At 38.7% G+C, this 26,600-nt stretch overlaps 1 protein-coding gene across 11 annotated transcripts in view; it reads right to left on the bottom strand.

The window, feature by feature from the left end:
* Positions 1-9,209: 9,209 nt before the first annotated feature.
* Positions 9,210-26,600, bottom strand: part of Scel (sciellin) — a 96,489-nt gene continuing 79,098 nt past the window's right edge. For 10 of the 11 annotated variants that reach the window (XM_087912298.1, XM_087912301.1, XM_087912297.1 and 7 more), the window contains 6 exons: positions 20,384-20,476; positions 19,353-19,424; positions 16,425-16,499; positions 13,746-13,854; positions 11,553-11,655; positions 9,210-10,133 (listed from right to left, as the gene is read on the bottom strand). In XM_087912298.1, the coding sequence (XP_087768424.1) occupies positions 10,117-10,133; positions 11,553-11,655; positions 13,746-13,854; positions 16,425-16,499; positions 19,353-19,424; positions 20,384-20,476 (469 nt within the window). In that variant the 3' untranslated portion in view covers positions 9,210-10,116. The remainder of the gene's footprint in view (positions 10,134-11,552; positions 11,656-13,745; positions 13,855-16,424; positions 16,500-19,352; positions 19,425-20,383; positions 20,477-26,600) is intronic. The other variant, XM_087912294.1, reaches the window with a different exon arrangement.

Raw genomic sequence — 26,600 nt, 5'->3', positions numbered from 1 at the left:
TTATGGAATATTTTGGGAACTGTGAACATTATAGGGATATTCAGGAGACTAGAAAATTCTGCCTAATTTGATCTGTATGATCAGATGCATTATATTCAAAAAATCTTAACACAGTAATTATAGTTCTCTACAGGTATCATATTGACTCTCATTCCATCAGTCTCCTGAGATAGAAATGAAGTGGGAAGGTGTAGGGATGGAGTAGGGTGATGGAGTAGAAAGGAACGGGCTTCTTTTACTCCTTTTGCTGGAAGATTAACCTATGGAGTGTTTTCAGGTTTGGTTGTAATTTCCCTGGGATTGTGTGCTCGAGCAACTTAATGAATTGGTGAACAGTTAGAGGACTGGAGTGGAGGAGAATCCTTCTTTCTACGTCATTTCGCTCTACTAAAGAGGCCATAGGCATTTCACAATGGATTGCATCTCCGCCAACGTTAGTGTTGACAGAAGTTATTGATACTGGTAGAGTTTGACTAAGTATCCTAGAACTTGTGTTCTTCTTGCCTCCCCATTATGAATGCCATCATATCAGGATGCACCTCCGTGTACAGCCCTATCTCATGAAAAAATGAAATATAAATACCTGTGCCTACATTAGTATTTGTTAAAATGTGGCAGAATTTTTAACTTCCTTTAGGATGGAATGACTATTCAAGATTGAGTTATAGGAAAGGAGAAAAAGAGGAGGAAGAGAAGGAGCAGAGAAGGAGGAGAGGAGGAAAAAAGAAAGGAAGAAGGAGGAGTTGTTGAAAGAGGAGGAGGAGTTTGAGGAATAGGATGAAGAGGGGGAGAGAGGGGTAAAGAGGAGGGAGGGGAAGGAGTTGGAGGAAGAGGAGGAGGAGTTGTTGGAGAGATAAACAGGAAGAAATAGACACCTTTGAGACTGGATATTTTCATGTTTGTGTGTCCTCTTGTTGCCGTGTCAAAGTATGGAATTAAACACATTAACAATATATCCCTACGGTGATTCATAAATGATACTCCCTCTACTCCATGGCTGCAAACTCAACAGATTATGGCATTTCTGAAAAAGCAAGCTATTAGATCCCAAAGCACACTGTATAAAGTGCCTGGAGCACAGCTGCTGTCAGCGAGGGAAGTTATTGTGTCAAAATGTGAATATGGACATAGACTTGGATTCTCCCTGCCATTTCTAACTACTAAAGAAAATACACACATCCAGTTTTCCACCTCTTATGTCCTAAAAGACAAAGGTAATTTTTTGTTGAATTTCATCTTACATGAATCTCCTAAGTAGTGTGATTAGAACAAGAAGAGAAGGGAGTAACATTAGGAAAGCTGGGTTTAAAAAAAAATTAATTAATATATTTTTTTCTTTTGTTTTATATACCGATCGCAGTTTCCCATCCCTGGTCTCCTCACGTCACCTCCCCCCTTTGTCTCCCATCTACCCTCCTCACCATCCATCCCCTCCCTTCAGAAAGGGGCAGGCTTCCCATGGCAATCAACAAAACAAATCCTATCAAGTTGAGGTAGGACCAACCTCCTCTTCTGCATCAAGGCTGGTCTAGTCAACCTAGCATAAGGAATAGATTTCCAAAAAACCAGCTGAAGTGCCAGGGACAGGTCTGATCTCACTGCTACAAACCCCACAAACAGATCAAGCTCCACAACTGTCACACACACACGAAAAGAGCCTAGGTCGGTTCCATGTAGGCTCCCTAACTGTTGGCCCAAAGTCTCTGAGCTCCTACAAGCCTAGGTCAAGGAAAGCTGGAATTTTAGATTTCTTTGGGGTAGTTTATATTGAGGACAAAAAGAAGAGAAATGGGGAAGCAAATCAAAGCAGATTGTAGTATATATTTGTATCCCCTTGAGAGGCCTCTGAATGGCACTAGGCATAGACGGAATCCTGTTTAATTATGAGCCGAGAGTTGAGCTCCCTTCTTAGCGCAGTACTGTTACGGGACTGAAAGCACATATGGATTTACAAGGCTTCTTTGTTGGCTTCACAGCTGTGTGACAAAGGATTAGCCTTGCCCAGCAAGCAATTTGAGTTTTTTTCATAGGCTCCTGGGAAGTAACTTCTAAGCCTTTGGAGTCTTCACCATTCTAAGTGTGTCTAGGTTTCCCTAGGATCACAAGTCATGCTAGATAGATACTGTACGCTATCCAAGTTATTTATGAGAGGAATTTTTAAACAACTCCAAATCACTCTACCCCCAGATGGGCTGGAAATTAAAGTCGGGTATGCAGGTCAGCATGCCGCCATGATGAAATTTCAATAAAAATCCTAGATCCCAAAGTCGGGGGAGCGACTCTGATTGTCGACGCTTTCCTGTCCTCCTATTCTCTTGGCCCACTACATCTTCTCTTTGTAACGATGAATATAAAACGTTTCCCAAGCTTTGTGAACTTCTCTAGTGAGTTATAATTAACCGTGGTTTGGGGTCGTCACTACCGTTACCCGGGAGTCCCCCTGTGAGAAGGCAATGCCTGTGGATCTGTAAAGTTCTTGGAAACAAACAACTCCAGAGTTGGTTTCAGGGCACAGTGTCTACCTTGTTGCACATAGCAACCACTTACAGAGTGGAAGCCTGTGGACTGTGATTGGTTAGCACGTTACCTCGGCTTGGACAGTGAACACTCACACCAGCAGGAAGAAGCACATTGAAGGAGACCCAATGTACGCAGACCTGTCTTCAGGTCAGTCACCAGATGTCCAGGCTACTTCAGAATTCAGTGTTCTGACTTCTGGGTCACAGCGTGTCATGTTTCTTATTTAGAAGCACAGTGTGCCAGGTAGGCTGGTTGCCAGGTCATACATTATTTTCTCCTACATTTTTTTTTGGGGGGGGGAGACCTCTCTGACTTGTAGCTATGTCAGAAGTAAATGGTAGATTTAAGCTCTCCAAACTAGTGTGGATCCATTAAAAGTGAAGACGGCTTTAAAGACCAACAAACTTTTGCTGAAATGCACCGATAGCTATCTTTTTACACACAATTTAAGGGTGGAAATTTCAAGTGAAAGGGGGAGCTATCTTAGAACAGAATTATAATTCAGTTGATTGTGATACACTAAAGTCTATAATACTAAGGTTTGTATGCCTGAGGCAGGAGGATCCCAAGTTCAGGGTCTGCTTTGGCTCCACAAACTTACAGACTAAGAAATAAGCTGTACTTTCAGAGAAAATATTAGAATACTCAAATCATTTTTTTCTAGAGTAAATCTACCAATGTGGGTCTATCAGTAATGATTGACATAATGTTTTGGAGGACTAGAATGTATATTCTCCATATTAGCTTCCAGGGTTTGATGCTGTAAAGCATTTCATGGTAAATGGGCTCTAAATGATTTCAATTTTAACTAATTCAATAGTGAGACTACAGGGTACTATAGCAAACCTATAAACAACCCATGAAAGAAGAAATCTAAAAAAATGCAAGGTAGAGTAGAACTTTTTTTTTTGCAAATATATGACGATAAGAATCTCATCTAGAAAAATGAAAACCACGAGCTAAGTAGGAGTCAGCAGTGGGTGCCCATAAATCTGAAAGTTACTAAAATACTGCAGCTTCCAAATAAAAGAACAGCATGAAAGGCTTAATCTGTCGCTCTCTTCCATTCTAGTGAGGTCATTTTTAGGTTGTTAGAATTATTTTAAAACTCCACATATAACAAAAGAGATGTTAACTTGTTGAGTGCCAATCATCTTTACCGGTGGAAACTGGACTGTGTCATGGTATTGGTCATGATCAGAGGCCCACAACTCTCTTCATCTTTAAATCTGACAAAAATTGGAGGTATCAGGTCAAAATCATCAATAACCACATGGACCTAAAACATTTTCTTTAACCCTGGGAAATCAGTTTCAAATGCTCTGGGGATAATGTAACCACAGTGTCTGTCTATAAGGACCGTGTTCAGCTAGACAGCCACTGGTGAGTCATAGAACAGGCCAGTGACACTGTCTTAGAGGGATCTGTGGCTCCCAGAACCTGTGTCTCTATTTGATTTCAGTAGTGAAAGATGCCACACATGTGTGGCGTTTTGAATGAGAATGCTCGCTATAGACTAATCTGTTTGAATGCTTGGCTCCCAGTTGGTGGATGGACTGTTCAGGAATGATTTCAGAAGTGTGGCCTTGGAGTAAGTGTGTCACTGCGGGGTGTAGGGGATATGCTTTGAGGTTTCAAAAGCCCATGCCAGCATCAGCCCCTCTCCCTTTCCTTGCCCCAAGCCGCTCCTCCTCCTCCTCCTCCTCCTCCTCCTCCTCCTCCTCCTCCTTCTCTCTCTCTCTCTCTCTCTCTCTCTCTCTCTCTCTCTCTCTCTCTCCCCACCCCCGTCTGTCTCTCTGTCTCTCTCTGTTTCTCTCTTTCTTCTTACAGGGCCCTGACTAGCCATCTGCTGCTGGTTCCCCACCATGAAATTCACAGGCTGGTCCTCTGAAACAGTCAGCAAGCCTCCGATTAAATGCTTTATTTTATATGTTGCCTTAGCCATGGTTCCTCACGGCAGTGGGACTGGAACAAAAGCCTTCGCTTGAGCAGGGAAATGTGGTCAATGTGAGTGACCGCTGGCTGTAAATGAAAGGAAGGCGATAACTCTTCATAGTCTTTCTCTTTCTCAGTCATTGGCCAGTGGGAAGTTGTTAAGTCAATGCTGATCATAAGGCATTGGAGCAGGACAGAGTCACAACATGCTCTGGACAGTTTCGTGTACAAAATCAACTGCTTTGCTGTGAGAAACAATGAGAAAAACCTCCCTGTTTGAAGTACTGCATATAGGTATTCTTTGTGATAGATACTTAGTCATGCCATAAAAATTAAAGGTTCATATTTATATAAAAACAGATGCTAGAAGCCAGGGACTTTCAAAAAAAAAAACATAAAAGAGAGTGTTGGCTAACTGGTCATATGGTAGAGAAAGGGGAAATAAAAATTAAAGGCTAGAAATCTAATACACCAGGAAATCAACATTTGAAGACAAGTTTTATTTTTCTCTCTTGGAATGCAATAAATTGCATGTTACAGTGGCTGGAAGCATCTCACAATGCCATAAAAATTGAAAACTACTCAGGCACATGGGGGTGTGCACAGACAATGATGTACACAGAGGTCACGGTGTAAGGAAAACAAAGTACTGCAGGCTGTCTTCTGACCTCCCAAAGTGCACCATGGCACACGTGTGCGCACACATGCACGTACATGCACTCATACACACAAGTGAAATGTAATAAAAATAAAATAAAATGTAATAAAAATCTAAAATTAAAGATGCATTATGGGGAAAGAGAGAGGAAAAACTTGACAAGAGGAAAGAACTGACACTACCTTAGCCAGATAATTAAGGTTACTCTCAATATGATATCCTCATAATGGGATTATGCAGTCTTCCTTTTCAGTACCCACAACCTCATGAAAAAAGCATTGAGGGGAAAAAAAAAATCTTTGCGTAGCAAGGTCATCAAAACCAGCACAGCCAAAGGAACCATTGCAAGCAAGAGGAACCAAAGGATGAGCGTTGCAGTCAACAGTTGGGGTGCTATGGCAGAGAGAAGACAGGAGGAAATTTAAAAGATACGGACGTGAGTTGACCACAGGATCACTAGCTATAGCAAGTGCATCACGCTGATGTGCTGGTAACAGCGTACATACATCAGCGCTCCTCTCAAATGTGGCGGCAGCTCACCGCTGTCTGAGTTGCACACTTCAGGGTTCCTCTTAGGGGTGGCGGCAGCTCACTGCTATTTGAGCTGCTCTTCTCTAAGGAACAAATGCCGCCAAGAACCTTCCATATGAATTTTATGTATCTTCTTTCGTGAACTGTCCGGATAGAACTTTTGTCTCTTTTTAATGAAGATTTTATTTTAATTTTTGTTGTTGTGTTTTGAGAATTATTTGGACATATTGGGGACACGTTCCTTAACAGACAAGTGTTTTGAAAATATTTTCTCACTGTCTGTGGCTTTTCTTTTCATTCTCTTATCAGCTTTTTTTTTATGCAGCAGGTTTTTTAAAAATTTGTTCCAGTTCATTAATTTTTGTTCTATAAATAATGACTCCTAGTGTTCTAGCTAAAACTTTATGAAGCCTAAGAGTATTTGGGTTTTCTCCTACAAATTTTATAGTTTTCAATTTTCACATCTAGGTCTATGAGTCATTCTCTGAGTCTTTGTAAAATGTGTGAACACACGTGTCAAAACAAAGTTACCACAAATTTAGGGATCTTTATTAACATTATTTGTGACTGTGGGCACTGTCAATACTTTATCCTATCAAACAGGGCATGAAAGACCCTGACACTAGAGATTTTTCCATTTCTCTTGGGAAAAACGGCAAAATTAACAAACTGATTGTCAAGAGAAGTACATCAAGTTCTGAATGTTTCTTCTTAGCAGATAGAATTTCATATTGCAACAAGGAAAATGAACATGTGTCGTTGATAAAATTCCAGCAGAATGTCTCTCCTCCATTAGAAAGAATGGTGCTTTTCTGTTTAACATTTTCACTTGGGAAAACATAAGAGATAAAACATCTCCCGCCTCAAAGGAGATGAAAGGTCCCACACCACATCATTCTTTGTTTCCATTTCAGGTGGGACCCAGGCCACTTGCCAGTCACCTGACAGCCCCTCACACTAGCTTGTGGGCTCCTCTGTCCAGGTCACACTTGCCAGTCACCTGACAGCCCCTCACACTTGCTTGTGGGCTCCTTTTTCTAGTGAGAAATCTCATCCTGGGGCTCAGGACTAGTTGTTCTTAGCAGAGAATAGAAAGCTGGTCTGAGTCCTGTCTGAATATCGTTTTATATGGGGACTAAAGGAAGCTTCAGAATCTTTTGACCTGCCTGTCTCTTTGCATTTAAATTTCCATCTCATTATGTTAAAAAGAAGTGAAGTTAGACTAACCTAGAATGTGATCTGATTATTGCCAAATCCAAGACAGCTCCTCACCCTAGCTTTTCCCATGAAGGTTCCTGTCTATAATCAAGGTTTTATTTGAAATAACTCCTCCTCCCTTGTCATATTATGCCCCAAACTGTACCATTCACATAGTCATCACGCTTCATTTCCTGCATGGATTTATTATTGTGCTCTCTCTCTCTCTCTCTCTCTCTCTCTCTCTCTCTCTCTCTCTCTCTTCTCTCTCCCTTGAAACTGCTCCTTCACGTCCCTTCCCCCTGTACTTCCCTTCAAAGCTTCAATATGTATGTAACAAAATGGATCATATGCACATAAAGTGAGCAGTAGAAACTGACTTGTAATCTCTGCAATGTTTGAGCTCATGGTACATTAGAGAGCCAATATTCTAAAGTCACTTGTCACACAGGAAGGCATCAAGACAGAGAGAAAGTAGCCTATCTGATTTAAGAAGGATGTTTGTGGATTCCTCTGGGGACACCGCTGACTACTATGAAATAGGTAGAACTCTACAAATCCGTTTATTTATATTGTACCCAGATCATTCCACTGGCAACTGACAAGTCACTCTCATTATTAGCTTGTCATGATGCAGGTAAATCACTTGTTTTGCCAGAGCTCTGAATCCAGTCCAGCAGGACATTGTTCTAAACAGCTTCCCATCATAGCAAGCCAATCAGCAAGTCACCAGCAGTGGGAGCTGGACCATCTTGACCCTCGTATCAATTAGCTGAACCACTGCAGTCAAATAATGCAGGATATGTTCATTCTTGATTCAGTTCATCCTTTTGGCCTTCCTTCAGAAGTGCATGCTACTTTAATAAATTCTGTTTCTGAAATCATGGTATTTCTTTTATTTTGCTTTTATATATTGTTGTGGGTTTGAGGAGAGGACTCTGTCAGTTTGAGGTGTTTAGTGATGGAATGAATGGGTGATGGTAGTGTTTGCTACACGGGAATGGGGCTGCAAGTCTGATTCTCAGCACTTCATATAAAATCTAGGCATGGTGTTGTATGCCTGTAATACCAGTGGTGGGGAAGCAGAGATGGGAACATCTGAGGGTGGCTGAGTAGCTAAGAAGAATCAGTGAGCTTCAGGTCCAATGAAAGATCATGACTCAAAAAAGTGGAAGGAGGTCACTGGAACCCCACATCCAAAGTCAACCACCTCTGACCTTCACACATATGCACACACATATGTTATTGCACATACATCATACATGCACACACAAAGGAAGCTGTCTTGACAGAACTATTACTTCTCTCATGGAGACTTTTTAAGCATTTATATCAGAATTCAGGACCTGGTGTTGGTGATTTGATAATCTTGTCTAGGGGTAATATACCAATTGTATTATGAATAATGGATGACAAAAAAGGAATCTTCCAAATTGTCTAAAGGATCTGTCATTTCAATAGTGAGACAATCCTCAGACATAATGGAGCAGTCTTAATGAATCAGAAATCTTTGTCTCTCTGATATGTGTATATTCTGTTTTTTCAACAGCCTTTGACTTGGTCTAGTACATTATTGTACAAGAAAGTGTCCATAAACCCGCTATAGAAAAGTGAGAAATGTGTTCTCTTCAGATTTTATGTTTGTAAATGATATTTGGATGATTTTTAATTACTACAGAGGCATTGAGATGTTAATGTACTTTACAAAACAGACGGGGGCAATTTAATCCTTGCTTTCTGCAGTCAATTTCAACTCTAAGAAAATTATTTCTTTTGATCCACTCTGATAGCATGTAATAAAGGAACAATAAAACATATGGCTCAATTACCACTGCTTCTCATCAAGCATGAATTAATGAATATCAAATTATTATTAATTGTTTTTTCTGGCTCCCTCCCCATAGGACAATTATACATGGCTGATTTTGATAAGCATTTTGCATTTAACACTTTGTTGACCAGTGTCTAAGAGGAACAGATGCATAAAATTATTACACAGGAGAATAATTATTTGAATCTAACACTGTTTGCAAACCGTGCAGCCATCTTTTAACTGCCCCAGCTTGTTTTCTCCCAACTGCCTAGCAGTGCCTTAGAATTCCAGGTCCCACCACAACCCAGTCACTCTTCCTTCAAGAAACAGTTGCTATGTGCCTATAAATTACTTACTATGCTTAATTTTTCTATGTTAACAATAACAATGATTTCCTGTATGATCACTGAATTTTCGACTCCAAAACGAAAGAATTCTTTCAAAATAAAAGCTATATTTTAAGCAGTTAAAAATAAGCTAACTCTCATAGTATGAAATATAACTTGTGATCAGTATAACTGAAAAGAATCAATGTTAATGAATGATATTCAAACATTAGAGAAAATCATTTTATTGTCATGAGCCTTCTGTAAACATAAACTGTAACATGAACACATATAACATGTTTGCAATCCATATCTATTATTTCTCAGATTTTGAAATGCATGCAAAGAAAGTTTAACAAATTACACATCATATGGCTTTACCTATCACCCACAAAACTCTTAATTTCAGTTTTAAGAATAGTCTATAAAAGATAAGCCTGTCGTAAACTAAAGGATGATGCTTAGGTGAAATTATTTGTATATCTCAATACTGTTTACAAATATGTTTCTAAGCAGAAATTCCAATTTCTTTTATAATCAGACAACTGGAAAGGTAAAAAAGGACTTTAGAAATTACTTTGTCTAATGTCTGTGGTGTCATAGAGAACATCACAGAAGTCTGGGAACTTTAGGTGACTTTCAAAGTTTCAAACAACTTGTTACATTGCTCTTCTTGAAAAATTTTGTAAGAAAATTTCTACGTGCATTTTCATTTGTGGGAAAAAGAAGAAGTATATCTTGCTTATATCAGCCTATTTGTCAGGGTATCAATAAAGCGCTAAAACAAACTATTAAGGGAATATAGGTGAGAAGATGGGAAACTTGGTTATTGAAAATCATGATGGGCAGCTAAATATGGAGCAGTGCTGGCCTGTGCAGGGGTGACAATACTCTCTGCCATTGACTTCGGTAGCAAGAACTATGTGAGGTTTTATCACTAGATCTTGTCAAATACCACATGGCTCTTCTCATGTATGCGATCTTATTCAAAGTAATTACATTATTTGTGCAATAACAAAATTGTTGATACAAGAGATAATCCTCAATGTGAATCCCTTTCTAGATTATATATTCTTAAAAATGTAGCTTTAAATTCCTCAGCGAAGGCTTTTCATCTTCATTTCCACTTCTCAGTGTTACTGAATCCACTTGGCTGAAAATTCAAAAACAAAATTAGATACACAAATCAATACGAGAATAAAACCACTATTAAAACTTGAAAAAAAAAAACCAGTCATTCTCCCAGGGGATTACATTGGATCAAGCGTTCTATCACTCCTTCTAGCCCTGAGCTCTTCACTCTGGGTTTGGTCAAACATGAAGTACCACACAACAGGTGTGTAGATTTAAGAAGCAAGAGAGAGCCAGAGCTATGAGTACAATTTCTCTTAGAGAAAACATTGCTATGGAGCTTGCATAGAAAGAGAGGAAGACAGGGTAGCTTCTGAGTCCTTGCTCAACAAACCGCCTACATCATGTCAGGGACTCTCAAGAGACTAAAATGCTTTGGAGTTGCCCCCTGCACACCAAGAATTAGCATAGAATATTGGACTGATTAGGACTGCACAATTAGGAGGGAAAGTGAGTCTGAGAAACAGGACATGGAAGGCAGAGTACAAATAGAACCAGGCTTGTTCCGTTCATTGGTTCGGAAGCCTGATGGGATGGGGGCACGGGACATTGTTCCAGGTGCTGCCACTGGGTAGCTCACTAAGATCACTCATTCGTCATTAACTTCTGTGCTTCTGATCCCATCGAGGAATCCCAAGGAGTCTCCTCCACCAGAGCAAAGTTGGAAGGAACAAGGGCCCTTTAAACATTGTTACTAGGAACATTATGAGCCTCCTCCTCAATAGCATTTTGGGTTTTTATTTTGTTCCACTTACTATTGAATCTAAAAATAAATTGAATGTACTTTCTTGTAACAATCAATTAAATCCTATAGGACATTATTTTTTTTCAGACACATTCTGCATGTGTTTTAGATCAGCCCTTAAATTTCTCATGCTTAGTTAAAAATGCATGCCCATAACATCTTGTTTTCTCCTTACTGATGCTAATTAAAAGTCCAAATTATAATAACATTTGGTCCTGCATTGTCAAAAAAAACCCACAAAGCTTTACATGTTATATTTAACATAGAATTATATAAAATTAACTGTTTCAGGCAAAAGTCACATTAAAAGGCATTGGTTGTAATTACCAGACTACCTTTAAATGTACTTCCAAGTCCAAGCACAAACGGGCATCCACAGAAATGATTCAACTTCAACAGTCATTTAGTCAGCAAAAATCATTTCTGCTTCACAACCTGGAAAGTTTCCTAAAATAAATGGCTTCCTTGTTTACACCGTATCCCGACCAATACCAAAAAACAAAAAATTAGTATCAGTATTGACTGATTGATGTCATTAAACCAAATGCTGTCATGGTTTAACTATCTGCCACTTACTTTTTCAATAGCTATATTTAGTAAGATGTTGAAATTTACTGGAATATTTCCTACTCATCAATACGAAATAGTTGCCCGCGTTAGTTAGGAATGATTGCTGCTGGCAGAGTGGACACTTACCCATCACGTTAGAGTAGCAGGGCTCACAATGTATAGTCTGCCTATAAATCCAGATACTGTCGCCGGCTTGCAGGTTTTCCAAAGGCCGTTTGCATATTTCACACTAAAGAAAACAATATATCAGGGTTATACTGCAGACAGAGAATGTATCCTCAAGGGAGCGGGGATAGAAAAACCCTTCGGTTCTTCTGAGACCACCCTCCCGAGAAAGACCTCACAGACAGCCCCGAAGAGAGGCCACAGGGAAACTCGGTGTGTTTTCCGATCACCACACACCAAATTTCTCAGATAGCATCCTTCCACACGCAGGTACAGTTCAGGGAATCTTTACCCCCGAGGCTTTCTGCAGAGCTCGCCGAGGAGCAGACAGAATTTTTCACAAATTGACTATGACAAGGACAGGGTAACCATCGATGTCTCAAACAAAAAGGCAGCGGTGCATTTATCATTTCCTTCCACTAGGGAGAGCTGTGCGATTCGGCCACAAGGTGCCCAACCAAACAAATTGCTGATGACACAGGGACGGGGTGGGGTGTTATGGAAAGGGTTGGACTCTATTCTTTTTCAGACCCGTCTGCTGCTGATTGGCCAACTTCCAAATGTGAGTTGCTGGTTGGCTTTCAAGATGAATTCACCAGAGCAAATTGCCTTTGATTGGTTTATTAAACATTTAAACTAGCTTAAGCGGTTCTCTGTTACCATGGCTGGAGAACAATTTGTCTTTTTCTATGAGCATGAGGAACATTTTTGTTCTCTCCTAGGCCCTAATGCCTAAAATGGAAATGAATCACTTAAAATATAATAAATGAAATTTATTCCTATTTAAATAACCAGGAAATTTTCCTATTTAAAAGATTCTGGGCATACTGATTTAAAATTTTTAAGGTATATGCTTTTATTTAAGGGAATATATCTTGAAATTAGAAAACCTTCATGTTATAATCAAATATTAGTTTTCATTTTCAGATTATATTTTATAATGCTACGTTAGGCTGTGATTTAGTTTGTTTTTTTAATATTTATTTACTGGACGCATAATGTGCTATGAGGCTCAGGAGGAGAGACCAGAGGACAACTTGTGGGACATAATTTTTTCTTTACAGAATGTGGGTTCTAAGAATCAAACTCAGGTCTTCAGATTGGCTGCAATGTAGCACACATGCTAAGCTCTCCTGCCAACTGTTGATTCAAATAGTGCCCCATGTTTCTGATGGCTAGGTAATTGGTGGACAAACAATCAATGGGCAAAGGAGTACCTCTCATTGGCTAAAGTAAATATTTTTCATCAGTAGATGGGTCATCACAGGTCCATAACTAGAAAGGACCCAGACTCAGACAAGTGATTTTTTCAATTTGAATTCATATTAGACAAACCTAAAAAGCTTTGAAGACCCCCAGTATCCAAAACTAACCTCTGAAATCTTAAATTTTAAGTCTGGGTGTTCTAAGATATTTTTTTCCTTAATCAATACCTATGACTATAACTCTCAATTGGCATTGAGAACCACAGCCTACTCAATGGTCTATTTTACAGGTAAGGAAACCAAAGCTGTTGTCATTTCCATGATTGCCCAAAGTCACATGGACCATACTGAAGGGCAGAGGCAGACTGAGGTTTTCAGATTCCAAGTGCAGTGCCCATGCAAATACCCTGAGAGATATGTGACCGGCACAACACCACTGTTGGAGGGGAGAACAATGAGCTAATTTGAACCAAACTTGGATGCATTTGCTATCGAATATTTCTGTTCCTCGTTAAGCCGCAATTAACCACGGTCTCAACAGCAAACTAAGCTTAAACCACTGTGAGGCCTGAGTCCTGAGCTCATGACTAGAGAGCTGCTAGGCTTATTCTCAATGATCTGTTTTCCAGGACTGATTCTGTTATATATCTGCTGCAATACATTGTTTATTAAAATGTTAATGCACGAGTATTCATCTTTTCCAGAGACTTAAGTTTCCTGGCCAAGGGATGTGAAAGGAACGAATTCTAAGCCTAAAGCTAAGGTAGTAATTATAGACCTTTGAGGCTGAAACTGTAGAACATGAAGAAATACTTAAGTCGCATACTATTAATGTAGATTAGACAGCGTTTAAAGTTTTAACTTCGTTCTAAGCATCTCAATAAAGAAATGTACTTTCTCGTCATGGTGCAACCTTACTCTTAGTAACATGAAGAAAGCACATGTTTACCTTAAAGCAGGTGGAATGGCAGCAGATCTGCAACTCATCTAAAATCATTTTGGTTTCTACCCCCAAGGGCTTGCGGCAGTAAGTGCACATATCTCTTTCAATGACAGACCTGTAGTGACATAAGAATTAAAAACCATTCAAAATTGCCCTCATGTAAGGACAGGCATATTTCCTGTAAAATCACGTGGGAACGTGTTGATCCTGGTGGAGCTTTAGGAATCCCACTAACATCCAAAAGCAGGCTGTGTACTTATTTTCATGATAGGATTAATTCTATAACAGTGTCAAGGAAGCAGCACAAGGGAAAAGTCTCAGGTTATTAATTTAGTAGCGATCAAGAGTACGTCTGGGCAGGAAAGGATGCTCAGTTTCCCAGTTGAACTGGAACAAAAGCAGTCCTTGAAGCTAGAAGAACTGTTTAACTAATTTACATATATTACTTTACACACTGCATAGGGAAATTTTGCAGCAGATTAATGTAAGATTTTAATTCTGAAAGCATTCAATCGGCCCAAATTAGAAACCCGTTCAGGAATGTGTTTATGAACTCACAAATGATGACGCTATTTGTCATCCTAACACTGCTCTTGGTACCACGGCGAGAAGTAGGATGCAGGGCTATAGATGATGACAGGATTAATTTGTTCTCTGAAGGAAGGTAGGTAGGACCCGCCACCAATTATATGAGAGAAAAGTAGTTTTTCTTACTTATTTTAGAAACTTAATATTCAACAACAAATGAACTATAGATATGATCCACACAGTAAAAAAAAAAAATCTTAAGTTATGCCAGAACCTTAACTAGAGGCCCTTTTTCTTTTGAAAGATCATAAAATTGTCTTAAACAGCTTCCAGTAGTCTTGTCCAGCTTGAGGCATTGTTAGCAAGTAGGTCCAAAGCTTCAAGAGTACCATACAGGAAGAGATAATGAAATAAAAATAGCCAATACTTGTATATTGCACACATAAAATAATTTTGTCATGATCTGCATCCCTGTACCCTAACTCTTACTATGCTACCAAGAGACCTGTTCTGATGACACTGACTATACATGGATGTAATAATCTATGTAAAGCACACTACTCATATAGCATATGATGTACTATATACTATATATAGTATATGGTGTGTTTTATACTGTATATGATATAGTCTATGTTGTGTCCAGCACATCTTCCCATGTGCTTTACTTTGCAAACTCAGTTCATCCTGAGAGAAGCCAGGTTGTTATCATCTGTGACACTCTAAAGAAACGAAAGCAGGGACAAAGAACAGCAAGGGAATGGCTGCTCTCGTGCAGCCAGTGAGGCGATCTGCACGGAAGGACCGCGACCCAGAGAGTTATTAGCCTGACTGTGAGGCCTTCTAACCTCCTGAGTTGAAGTGATGTCATGCCCAGGAGCCCAAGAGAGCGAGCAGAGAAAAGGGGAATTGAGGGGAAGAGAGCGTGAGTGGAAAGGTGTGAAAAGTAGTTAAACCTTGTCTGGTCTTATACGTCCAGTCATTCTAATTGCATCATCCTAATCACTAGATACATATAGAGAGATGTAAAAAGATTTACATGTATGTAAAGTATACAATGATCCATATGTACGTGCAAATTACATGATAGTTTATTTATAAATATTTACAACTCTTAATTTATTCTACCATTACTTGCATACACATGCCTGGCAAATATTTTCCTATGAATTGTTCATATGTTCACACATATATGTACATAACAAAGCTTCCCATTCAAGACTACAAGCACATCAAAAGGAGAAAATTGTGTCTCCACATTATCATCTCGTTCTGCCAGTACTGATCAAGATCCAGAAATACAAAGAAAGAAGAAATGGCCTCTTCAGATGAGATGCTCTTTGCACTGGGGAGGCCGTGGACGTGGAATGCCATCAGAGAAAGGATGGCTATTATTTCCCGTGGTAAGTGGAAGTTCATGTTTTTAAGAATCACCTACTGTGTGCAAGCTAGGTACTAACACTGCATTAAAAGCTAAATCTACACCTAAAAATAAGCTATGTCCTCACTCCAGACTGTCACGTTTCCAGCCCCTGCTAGAGAAACCCTAACAATGAAAGAATGGGTTCTTGTGTAACAGCTGCTCCTAGAAGTTGAGCTGAAATACTAGTGATTTTCACTTACATCCCAGGAGACCTGCAAGTCACTCTCCCCTGAGTATCACCTAGAGGCCCCCATGGAATGTGAAATAGTAAGGGGAGTCACCAGAAGAAAAAGCCTGGAGTGGGGGCCAGTTCTCTATCCAGCATTATACTCATCCTAATCCTTCTAGGAACTGAGTTGAATCCATGTGTGGAACAGAAATAAGGACTGGGGGCAGTCTAGAGAAGCAATAAAACCTAGGGGCTGCCACAGTTGCAGGCAGGGAACTCGGAAATCACCAGCAGAGAAGAAGTTTGGAAGGCATGAAAAGGTCTTCTAGAATAAGGTACGTGAAAGCCAACAGCCAGGAAGCAGGTTCCTGCATGCAGAAAGGTACTGTAGTCTCTTCATGCATATTCCTAACCGTTTCCTACCTGTCTCCAATCAAAACCATCCGAGAAAAGCAGACAAAGAGAAATACACATGTGTATATGCACATGAAAGTGTGCATATGTTTGTATGCATGTATGTACATATATACACTTTATGTTGAAATGGAAATAAAAGCATACTTACCTATCTGAAGTTGAATAAACAGTTTGTATATATTTTCCTGAGATATTTTCCTGATATCCGTCCTTTGGTGATCTACTAAAAACAAACATATAGGGACATGTGAAAATCAGGACGTTTTCCCGAGCATTGCCCCCACATAGGTAAGAAAACATGTCTCCCTTCAAACATTATTATTACTATTATTATTATATTTGTAGTATTGCGAACCCAGATAATGTCTTTCCAATTTCATTTTTTAATTTGTAGACGTAATGATGCAAAAGCCCCAGCTAGTCAACACATTACCAAACAAAGAAACAACAAATGAAACAAAAAACAAAAACCAGAACAGGCTGAGACAGTCTAAATTTAAGTATAAGCAATAATGACATCACTGTGTTTCATAGAACATATACTTGTATCCCATTTATTTATTAAAATAAAGCTCACTAGCCTAAAGGCACAGGCTTGTAACCCCATCTGTTGTGGAAGGTGAGGAAGGAAGACCACAAGTTCAAGACTCGCCTAGACTGTGGAGTGTACTCAAGGTCAGCTTAGGCAAACTAGCAAGATCCTGTCTCAAAACAAATTAACTAGGGCCTGGAGAGACAGTTTAAAACTAAATAGGGAGCTGGAGAACAGTTTAGGGGTTAAGAAAAATTTCTTGGTATGTGTAAAGCCTTAAATTCAATTCTTAGCACTGTGGAAATTAACCAATTAAGTAATTTATGTAAGTAAAATAGTATAATATAAATTAAAATACCAGCACACACACACACACACACACACACACACACACACACACACACATATGCACACAGCACTTTTACCAAGGCTATTGGGTATGTAAATGACAAATAATAGCTCAATCCTGAACCTAACTCTAGAGACATCACAGTATACTGTGCCATCTGGTAGAGCAGAGTTTAAGAAAGTTAGAGGTATTTGTGGTACATCATGGTCATGTTAGGGTAACAAACAGTAGCAAATCCATCGTTTCAGATTATTCTACCCTACACTTTCCTGGTCTGACACAACACAATATTATCTTTTATAGCTACACTTCTCGAATCTGCATTTGCGTCAAAGCATGTTGAATTTGTTAAAAACACAGCTGGGACCATAGTGGCAGAGTTTCTGATTCTTCAGGTCTGAGATGGGGCCAAGTAATTTTTGTTTGCTTGCAACAAGTCTGAAGTGATACTGTTGAATCCAGCCCAGAAACTGCATTTGAAAATTGCTGTCTGTACACACACACACAGAGATATTCCAATAACATATGCACAGTAGTTTACAAAAGCGAACCATAGCCAACAGGGCTGAATTGTTCAAACATGGTTTAGTTTCTGTACTTGTACAAATCAAGTCAATATTTTCAATCAACTATTTAATAAGTAAAAATAAGCTGGAAAATAGTAGTTAGTAGACTATTCCTAATTCTAGAGATTTACTGTTTCTTAAAAATAGATACCACAGTTGTTGGCCTTAGTTTCAGTGAGACACTTCTTTAGAAATTAAAATGTATTAATGTGCTATCCCTAGGGTTACTAATGTGTGAAAACAGTGCCATGTAAGTGTAGAATAAATGCCTATTACTTTTATCCTACTTGCCAATATTTTGTGTCTTGTCTTTACTATATATCATCCTCATGCTGTCTGTCTGTCTGTCTGTCTGTCTATCTATCTGTCATCTATCTATCTATCTATCTATCATCTATCTATCTATCTATCTATGCCTATTTCTTTCATGTTCTAACCTATTTAATTTTTCCGTTACATTTTTTATCACTTAATTTAATTAAAAGTTAGTAGGAATTACTGAAGTCACAATAGAGCAAGATTTGAATTCAGAATTTAATTACTTTGGAAACTGTATGTGTAAGTTACACATGGGTTTGACCCAGAAAGGCACTGTGTTGACCCTGGGAGCTCCCACACACATGGAGATTCCCCTGAACTGTTGTCTTGGGCTTCTCTGAAGTAAATTTACACATGTCACATGTGTCTCCATTTGTGCGCTTTGCCATTATATTACCCTATAATTAGGCTAATTCTCATTTTTTAATACTCCTTGAAAATAAAATGTGTGTGAATCCATGACCCCCATTGTCACCTTTGTCAACATTCATCATTCCAAGCAGACAGTTTTATAGGAAACGGATTCCTGCCATTTAGTCCATGATAAGCTGACCTAAAGATGCAGCTTCTTTTCTATATTAGATTGGGTGCAAATAGTAGCTAGAGTCTTTGAATTAAGGTGATTCAAATTAAAAGGTTGTTATAACCAAATGGTAATATACATTTATGCAATAACATTTGAGTACCTGTCCTATTATTTCCTTATTAGTTATTTGTGCTGTGGGATAATACTCTTGTACACTGTAAAGATTTGTCACTTGTATTGGCTTAATAAAATGCTGATTGGTCAGTAGCCAGGCAGGAAGTATAGGTGGGATGAACAGACTATGAGAATTCTAGGAAGAAGAAAAGTAAAGAGTCAGTCACCAACCAGACTCAGAGAAAGCAAGATGAGAAAGCTGCACTGAGAAGGGGTACCAGGTCACGTGGCTAAACATAGACAAGAATTATGGGTTAATTTAAATTGCAAGAGGTAGTTAGTAATAAGCCTAAGGTAGTAGGCCAGACAGTTTATAATTAATATAAGCCTCTGTGAGTTTCTTTGGAACTGAATGACTGCAGGACTAGGCAGGACAGAAGCTTTCATCAACATATTTGAAATACTTTTGAGTATATACAATGACAATAAGTTACTTATCAACTGTTTAACATTGGCAACAACATAAATATTGCATGCGCAGAACTTAACAATATTCTTAAACTCTCTTCTCTATGAAAGCTCACACCCTGAAATAGTAGCACCTCTTACACAGCACAGATCATTACACAGCTATAAAAAGAAGTGAAATGTCTGAAGCACTTTTCCGTTACCTATTCTCCACATACGTCCTTGTGTAGACAACGGTGTCCTTAGGGCCAACATTCCTGGTACCAGCATTGGGGCTACAATAAAACCATTTAGTTTCATGTTAAAATATCACTTGTGAGGAAGATAAAAACAAAACTATTTTCCAATTCAATGCAAAAGGTAAAATATATATATATAATATATATATATATTTCTTCTAAGGTGTGTATGTGTGTATACATATATGTACACACCTTAGAAGAAATAGAAACCAAATGTTTAAATGAAAATGTTCAAGTGTTATTAATCAACTCCTGCAGAATTTTGCCACCTCTCCCATTCTTACCATCCACTGTCTTGTTCTACATTGTTATTACTATTGTGAGAACTTATAATTCAGTAAATTTGTCTTAGAGCATGAAGACAGATTTATCTATTCACGCACTGTACTTTAGTGTCTGTTTCCCTGATGCACCGTTCATTTCTAAGCCATAAATTTCTCCCATAAACCTTGAGTTAAAAGTGGACTTTAATTGATTCTTCAAACCTCGGATTTAGTAATATAGTCTGACAGATCTCGTTCAAGAATGTGAATTCCCAGGTTGGAGAGATGGCTCAGTAGGTAAGAGCATTTGTTGCAGGGAACACAGGTTTGGTTCCCAGTCCCCACATTGGGCGGCTCCCAATCATCTGTAATACCAGTTCCAGGGATATGATACTTTCTGGACTCTATGGGAACCAGCACATGTGTGATTCACATACATAGACTCATGTATGTACATATGCACATAAAATAGAATCAATAAATCTCTAAAAGAATGTCAATATTGATGTCACAATCATGTTTTATATAATTGTAGACTTTAAAGCAACCATCACATTTTATATTCTTCTATGAGCATCCCAGCAATAATCGACCTGCTGATTCAACAATTTCATGTAAGGGTATATTTGCATATAGAAGTTCCAGGCTTTAAAAATAATGGCTAGCTTGCATGTGAACAAATAAACAGAAGGATGGTCCTGTCATTGGCTTTGTCATTGGTTTTAGTACCTGAGGCTGTTTCTGGCCGCATAAGAATAGACAGAGGTTCTCGTGGACTCCTTGAGTAGATTTTTGGTGAATCCATTGACTTGGCCATCGAGCCTGCAAGACGAAACATATGTGTTTGTCATCAAAATCAAGGTCAAGCATTTTTGTTTTATCAAGATTTCACTAAGTAGTCAGCATTTCTACTGACTGGTTTCTGCACAGAGCCATATAGTAAAATATAGACCACTTTACTGGTTACTCTGGCTCCACAGAAATCTCTGTCTTGCCTTTCATAATAACGCACAAACAAAGGCCATGTTATCTAATGCTACAAAGGAATGTATTTTCACCAAGGATAAAATCCACTGAAAATTGGTTCCTCGATCATTTTCATAATAGCAGAACCCTTCAGATACTTTCCTTTGTACCACATATCTAAGAATTCATCAACTTAATGAACGATCCAGGGGTTGCTTTGAGACACTTGAGTTCCCATTTTGCTTCTAATGAAAGGTAATACTTTGAAGACTACAGAAGTCTGACCTAGATTTCTGCTGATCTAAAAATGTCACTATGTTTAACAGAGCATAAACGCGTTCAGCTTCTCCCATGCAACAGAGGAAATTCCCATGAAAAAAAGTAAAAATTATAGCAATTTTTCCTCTTCTGTGCCGGTAAGTTTTGTGAACAAAGACATGAAAACCTACAGAAGAGTTCAGATTTTCATTAAGCCGTATTATCAAACAGACTGTCTGTGGGTGGGTTTGTGAACTTCCTCGGGCCGGTGCCCACAGAAGCCAGAGACAGCAATCCTTCTGGAGCTAGAATAACAGTTCTGTGTGAGCTACCCAACACGGGTGCTGGGATTTGAACTCTGGTCCCTCTGCAAGAGCAGTGCATGCTACTCACTCTGAGTCTTCTCTCTAACCTTGTCCTATATAACTTTTAAAGGAGAAAATGTATTACTTGATCATCTCTGACACACAGAAATTAAAACTAATAAAAGAAATGAAAATGTTAGAAGAAGGTACCTGGAACTGTCTTAGTTTTTAAACTATAAAAAATTAGTCTTGGCTAAAGAGACACTAAAATTTCCAAGTATGAAGGTATGGAGTGAAGCTAGGATGTAAGTTTTCTCTCTGTTTTGATAAAAAAAATGCAAAGTAATAAGAATGTGAGATCAATACAGTCATGGGTTTTTTCACTTGTAATTATTATGCTACATTATTCCAAAAATAATAAACTTGGTTCTGAATTGTTGAAGAATATTCAAATTTAGTGCTTTCCTAGATTTCATAAGACACTGGTTTCAAACTCCACTCCCACTATATATATATATATATATATATATATATATATATATATATATATATATATAAATTATATTTGAATCACATGATACACACTATAAAATTTAAGATATGTATAGCTTCCAAGAAGGTGATGAGTGACATTGTAATGAATTTACATTGCCTTTGGTGGTGCAAACTTAAAACATCACCCATTTATAAAATGCACAAACCAAAGTGGGCAATAATCAGTAATCACTGCAGCTCTCAACTGAATTAAGTTCCCTAAAAATTCATACACCAAAGCTCCAATCTTCCAGATAAGGTTTCCCCACCAATCCTTCCTTTAAAACCTTATTTCATGAACAGAAAACAGAGCAGCTTTTAAATCAACTTAAAAGAAAAGTTCCTTAACTGCATTTAACCACTCAGACTGTTTGTAGCATTGATCACTTCCAAATAATGTTTGGATGAGGTTGATTGTCAGTCCTAGGCAGTTCCCACAGTGAATGTGTTCATGAATCTGTTCTGTGGATGTGTTGTTCAGTAAATGTGTTCAGTGAATGTGTTGTTCAGTAAATGTGTTCAGGGGGTGTATTCAGTGGATGTGTTCAGTGAATGTGTTCAGGGGATGTATACAGTGGATGTGTTGTTTAGTGGATTCGCTGTTCAGTGGATGTGTTGTTCAGTGGATGTGTTCAGGGGATGTGTTGTTCAGTGGGTGCACTGTTCCGTGGATGTGTTGTTCAGTGGATGAGTTCAGTGGATGTGTTGCTCAGTGGATGTGTTCAGTGGATATGTTGTTCAGTGGATGTGTTGTTCAGTGGATATGTTGTTCAGTGGATGTGTTCAGGGGATGTGTTGTTCAGTGGATATGTTGTTCAGTGGATGTGTTGTTCAGTGGATGTGTTCAGGGGATGTGTTGTTCAGTGGATGTGTTCAGTGGATGTGTTCAGGGGATGTGTTGTTCAGTGGATGTGTTCAGGGGATGTGTTGTTCAGTGGATGTGTTCAGCGGGTGTGTTTCTATGAGCTGCAGATCCCACTGAACACTTCTTGTCTCTCATTCACTCCGAGACTCTGTTGGGGCCACAGAAAGAAGGCACAGATGATCCGGAGAAACAGAGCAACATGAACTCTGTCAGATCCAAGTACGAGGAAAGACAATCAGCTCCTCTTTCCATAGCCATTCCACTCGTTGCAAAATGATATCAACAATGTTATTTCCCATGCAATTACAGAAGCTTAGGGAAAATAGAGGCACCTTGGGAAGGTTAAAAAGAAAATGAATATTTTAGAGTCCTTCAAACACAAATAGAAGCACTATTACACATGAAGAAACTATCAATCCCTTCCTAACTTAAGCTGTGTGTAACATTGAGGTAGAGCATCTATCCCAGTACACCTCTTATTGACAGACAGGATATTAACAGACGCCGATGATTTGAAAGCCCTTATACTCTGTCGTACAAGGAAATTTCAAAATGAAAGTCTTCTTTGTAGCTATGAGAAATTTGTGTGTGCTTTTGAACATGAGATTTCCAAAAAGAGAATTGCAGGGTGCTTCCTTCCCTTTTGAAAACCTACCAAGTAACAGTGGGTAAAAATAAATACTCACAACCCAAATAAAGGGCTTTGAATTTTCATAACACCTTTTATACCAAGTAATAGGATGGAGCAACAGAATTGAGAAACTCTAGCACAATTAGAACTTTGTTAATTTTTCTGTGTTAGAAATTAAGCATATGGTGCCATAACTTTTCTGACTTGGATAGTGCATATATTTAAATGCTATAATGCAATTCAACTCCCCCAGAAAATGTTCTAAACAATCACTCGGGTAAAAAAGGAATTCCTAATGGGACTTGTTTCTACTGCATATACTGGATTTTGCGGATCCAGTCTGTCTGGACACTCACCTTCCTGGACCTGGAGGGAGGGGGGAGGAACTTGAACTTCCCACAGGGCAGGAAACCCTGACTGCTCTTAGGGATGGAGAGGGAGGAGGAGAGGGAGTGGGGGGAGTGGGAGGGTGGTCGGAGGAGGGGCAGAAATGGAAACTTTTATAATTTAATAAAATTACTTAAAAAAAAGAAATAAAGTCAAGTGCAATCAATCTTATCTTCCATTCTTATTTTCAGATATATGAGAATCTACTTCAGTCAAATTTTCTAGGCCCCAGTCTCTAAAAATTATAAAAATAAATATAAACAAAAACATAGTGTGTGTGCATGATTTATTTATAACACAATCCCAGGAAATTAAAAAAATTCAATAAAAATCAGTACATCATCTTAGACATAGTCACTTTTGGCTTTTAAGTGTTTAGAAGACTGGAAATTGGATATTGAGCTATTTAATCTATTGACTTGTAGGTAAATATGCAAGTATGGCTGGATTAGCCCTGAAAAGCAGACATCAGGCTTGCCTAGTATACAGAAGGTCATGGGTTTGATTCTAGCACCATTTAAATGGGTGTGGGTTTTATACACTTTTTGGAAAAGCTTGGGAAATCCAATCTGAAGTGTCCAACTCAGACTGAATGAGCGCTAGGTTTGTGTCCTGAAGCATTAATCACATGTTCACATGAAGTATCTCATTCAGATCTCATGAGATCTTGCAGGACTGGCATTTGGAACTCAGAAACGCTGAGTGAGTCTCCCAAAGCCCGTGAGCCAATTTGCAGGAGACTGAAGAACTAAACTCATAGTACCTGCCTACAAAAAGCCCAATGCTTGGATATTTTTAGCTGCAGACTTCATTCATGCAATTGAGTTACATAAATATGAAACCTCAGACAAGCAGTTGAATAAGAAAGGTATTCAAACAAGGTAGAGGCTAAATGTGGTGGCAGTGTTCTCAAATCTTAGGCTGTCTCAGTGATTTTACATCTTCTATGACGGACAGGGCCCGCTGGCCTGTTAGCACAGATTAGTCATTTGCATATGAATATAATATTGAAAGATCCTGTTTGCTGTTTTCATAAGTTTGGAAAAGCCTTTGTCGTGAAGCCTACAGAGGAGGAGAACCACTTCAGAATAATTGTGAGGCCCATTTCCTCCCCTACTTCCTTCAGTACGTAATTCCTTAGGCTTCATTTTTTAAATGAGGCTCCTAATATCCAATACAACATGGCTTTGGTCAGAAAAACACAAGTCCTGGTTATATGATTCAGGTGTGAATAAACCAAGTAAAGGAAGAGCAATGGTTGATATGCTGTGGGGAGGTAGCACTGGGTTAGTGGTGAGCAGTTGGGAATAAACAGGAGAATTCGGTAAAGTCAAAGTGAGTTCTTGACTCCTCAGTCTTAAGGGGCTTCTTCATTTTCATTTCAGTCTTAAATGTTCACATCTCTGGAATTCACCCCTGTTGCTAAAATTCTTCCTTCTCAGGATCTAAAACGTTGGATTCAAGTAAGGTTACTGTATAAAAAATCAACATGTAGATTCTCACTTACAAAATTAAAATTGTTGGAGATGCAAAATACAATGCAGTATCCTCATGTTTATGTGGAGAGAGATTTAATAGTATCCAGGCCATTAATAATTGATAAATTATGGAAATTAGTCAGCATACTTTAGCTTCTAAAACTCACACTTAAGGAAAAACTACTTGTGTGCTTTTAAAAATGTAGAGATTAGTTTAAATATCTTTAATGTGAGTTTAAGTATTCCAGTGAAACTATGTAAAGGTACAATATTTCAGGAATATTAGCTGACATTGTAATCTGAATAATGATATAAAATTCAAAACCGAATTTCTCCACACCATCAGACGAAGTTGCATGAGGTCAACCCCTCAAATTTATAATGCAGATAGAAGGGTTTGAATTCGCCTAAATGATGGCTTTCACTAAAAATTACAGAAGTCACCATTGTGGTACCAGAGGCTGCTTTATTACCTTAGCAGCCTTCACTAAGTAAATGGCTGAAAGCTTGAGACATGGACTATCATATTTGCATTTAGACTGGAAGAAGTAGTTGGTAAAAGATCATAGGATATGTGAATATTGGGAAATCAGTCTTCTGTGCCAGGAAGTTATTCTCTCTCCAGGTACTGCACTTAAGGAATCTGTGGCTTTTTACAGCTTGGGAGTAAAGTCTAATACGGACTTGAACAGAACATGTGTTACGTAACTATGTGAAGATACAAGTTAAGGAGAAAAGTCTGGAAGAGATTTCCCCCTCTTAGCCCAAGAAGAAACCAACGCTGCCAGGATGACCTGATCTCCGATTTCTCACCTCAAGAACTGTATGAGAGAGTGTTCTTCATGTGTTTAGGCGATTTAGTATATGGGTTTTGTTAAGGTATCTCTATAAAGTCTGTATTGAGTTTCTCAGCCTGAGGGTGGACATCTTCAGTTAAAATAACAGGACACTTCTAAGTGCTACAGATGCTGAATATTTCTCTGCCTACACACTTCACACTTGCTCTTTGGGCCATGGCTTCAGAGAAAAGAATGGCTCCACCTGAGGAGACAGAGGAAGCCAGATTCTTGCAGATTCAACAACCACAACAGGTAACTCAAAAGCTGAGCCTATACATGCATTCAAAGAAGATACTCCCAAAGTAAGGTGAGTCACCAAAGAAACCATATTATTGGAGTTTTCATAGGATTTTCTTATTTGATTGGATAACAGCACACATCAAGTTTGCTTGTGTAAGCTATAAGGCCTTAGTTTGAATAATCTATACCAATATTTAAAGCAAACTAAGTGATGGAAATCACAGAGTGTGCATTTGCTTGGAGTATGAACACTGATGGTTGGCAAGAGGGAGATGGCTAGATCCAGTAAAGGAAGTGTAAACTATCCAAATTTACAGATGCAAAAATAAACACTCTTTAATTAAGATCACATGAACTGCATGGTGTCTTTCACGCTGCGGCAAAAGATGAAAAGCTGTGAGTCAAAGTGTGGAAAATAGATGTTTTTTTTTTTATAGAAGTCC

This window comes from Myodes glareolus, chromosome 12 (genome assembly GCF_982192425.1).
Source record: "Myodes glareolus chromosome 12, mMyoGla1.1, whole genome shotgun sequence".
Lineage (NCBI taxonomy): Eukaryota > Metazoa > Chordata > Mammalia > Rodentia > Cricetidae > Myodes > Myodes glareolus.
Note: the sequence above shows the minus strand (reverse complement) of the source record. Positions and strands in the feature narration are given on the sequence as shown.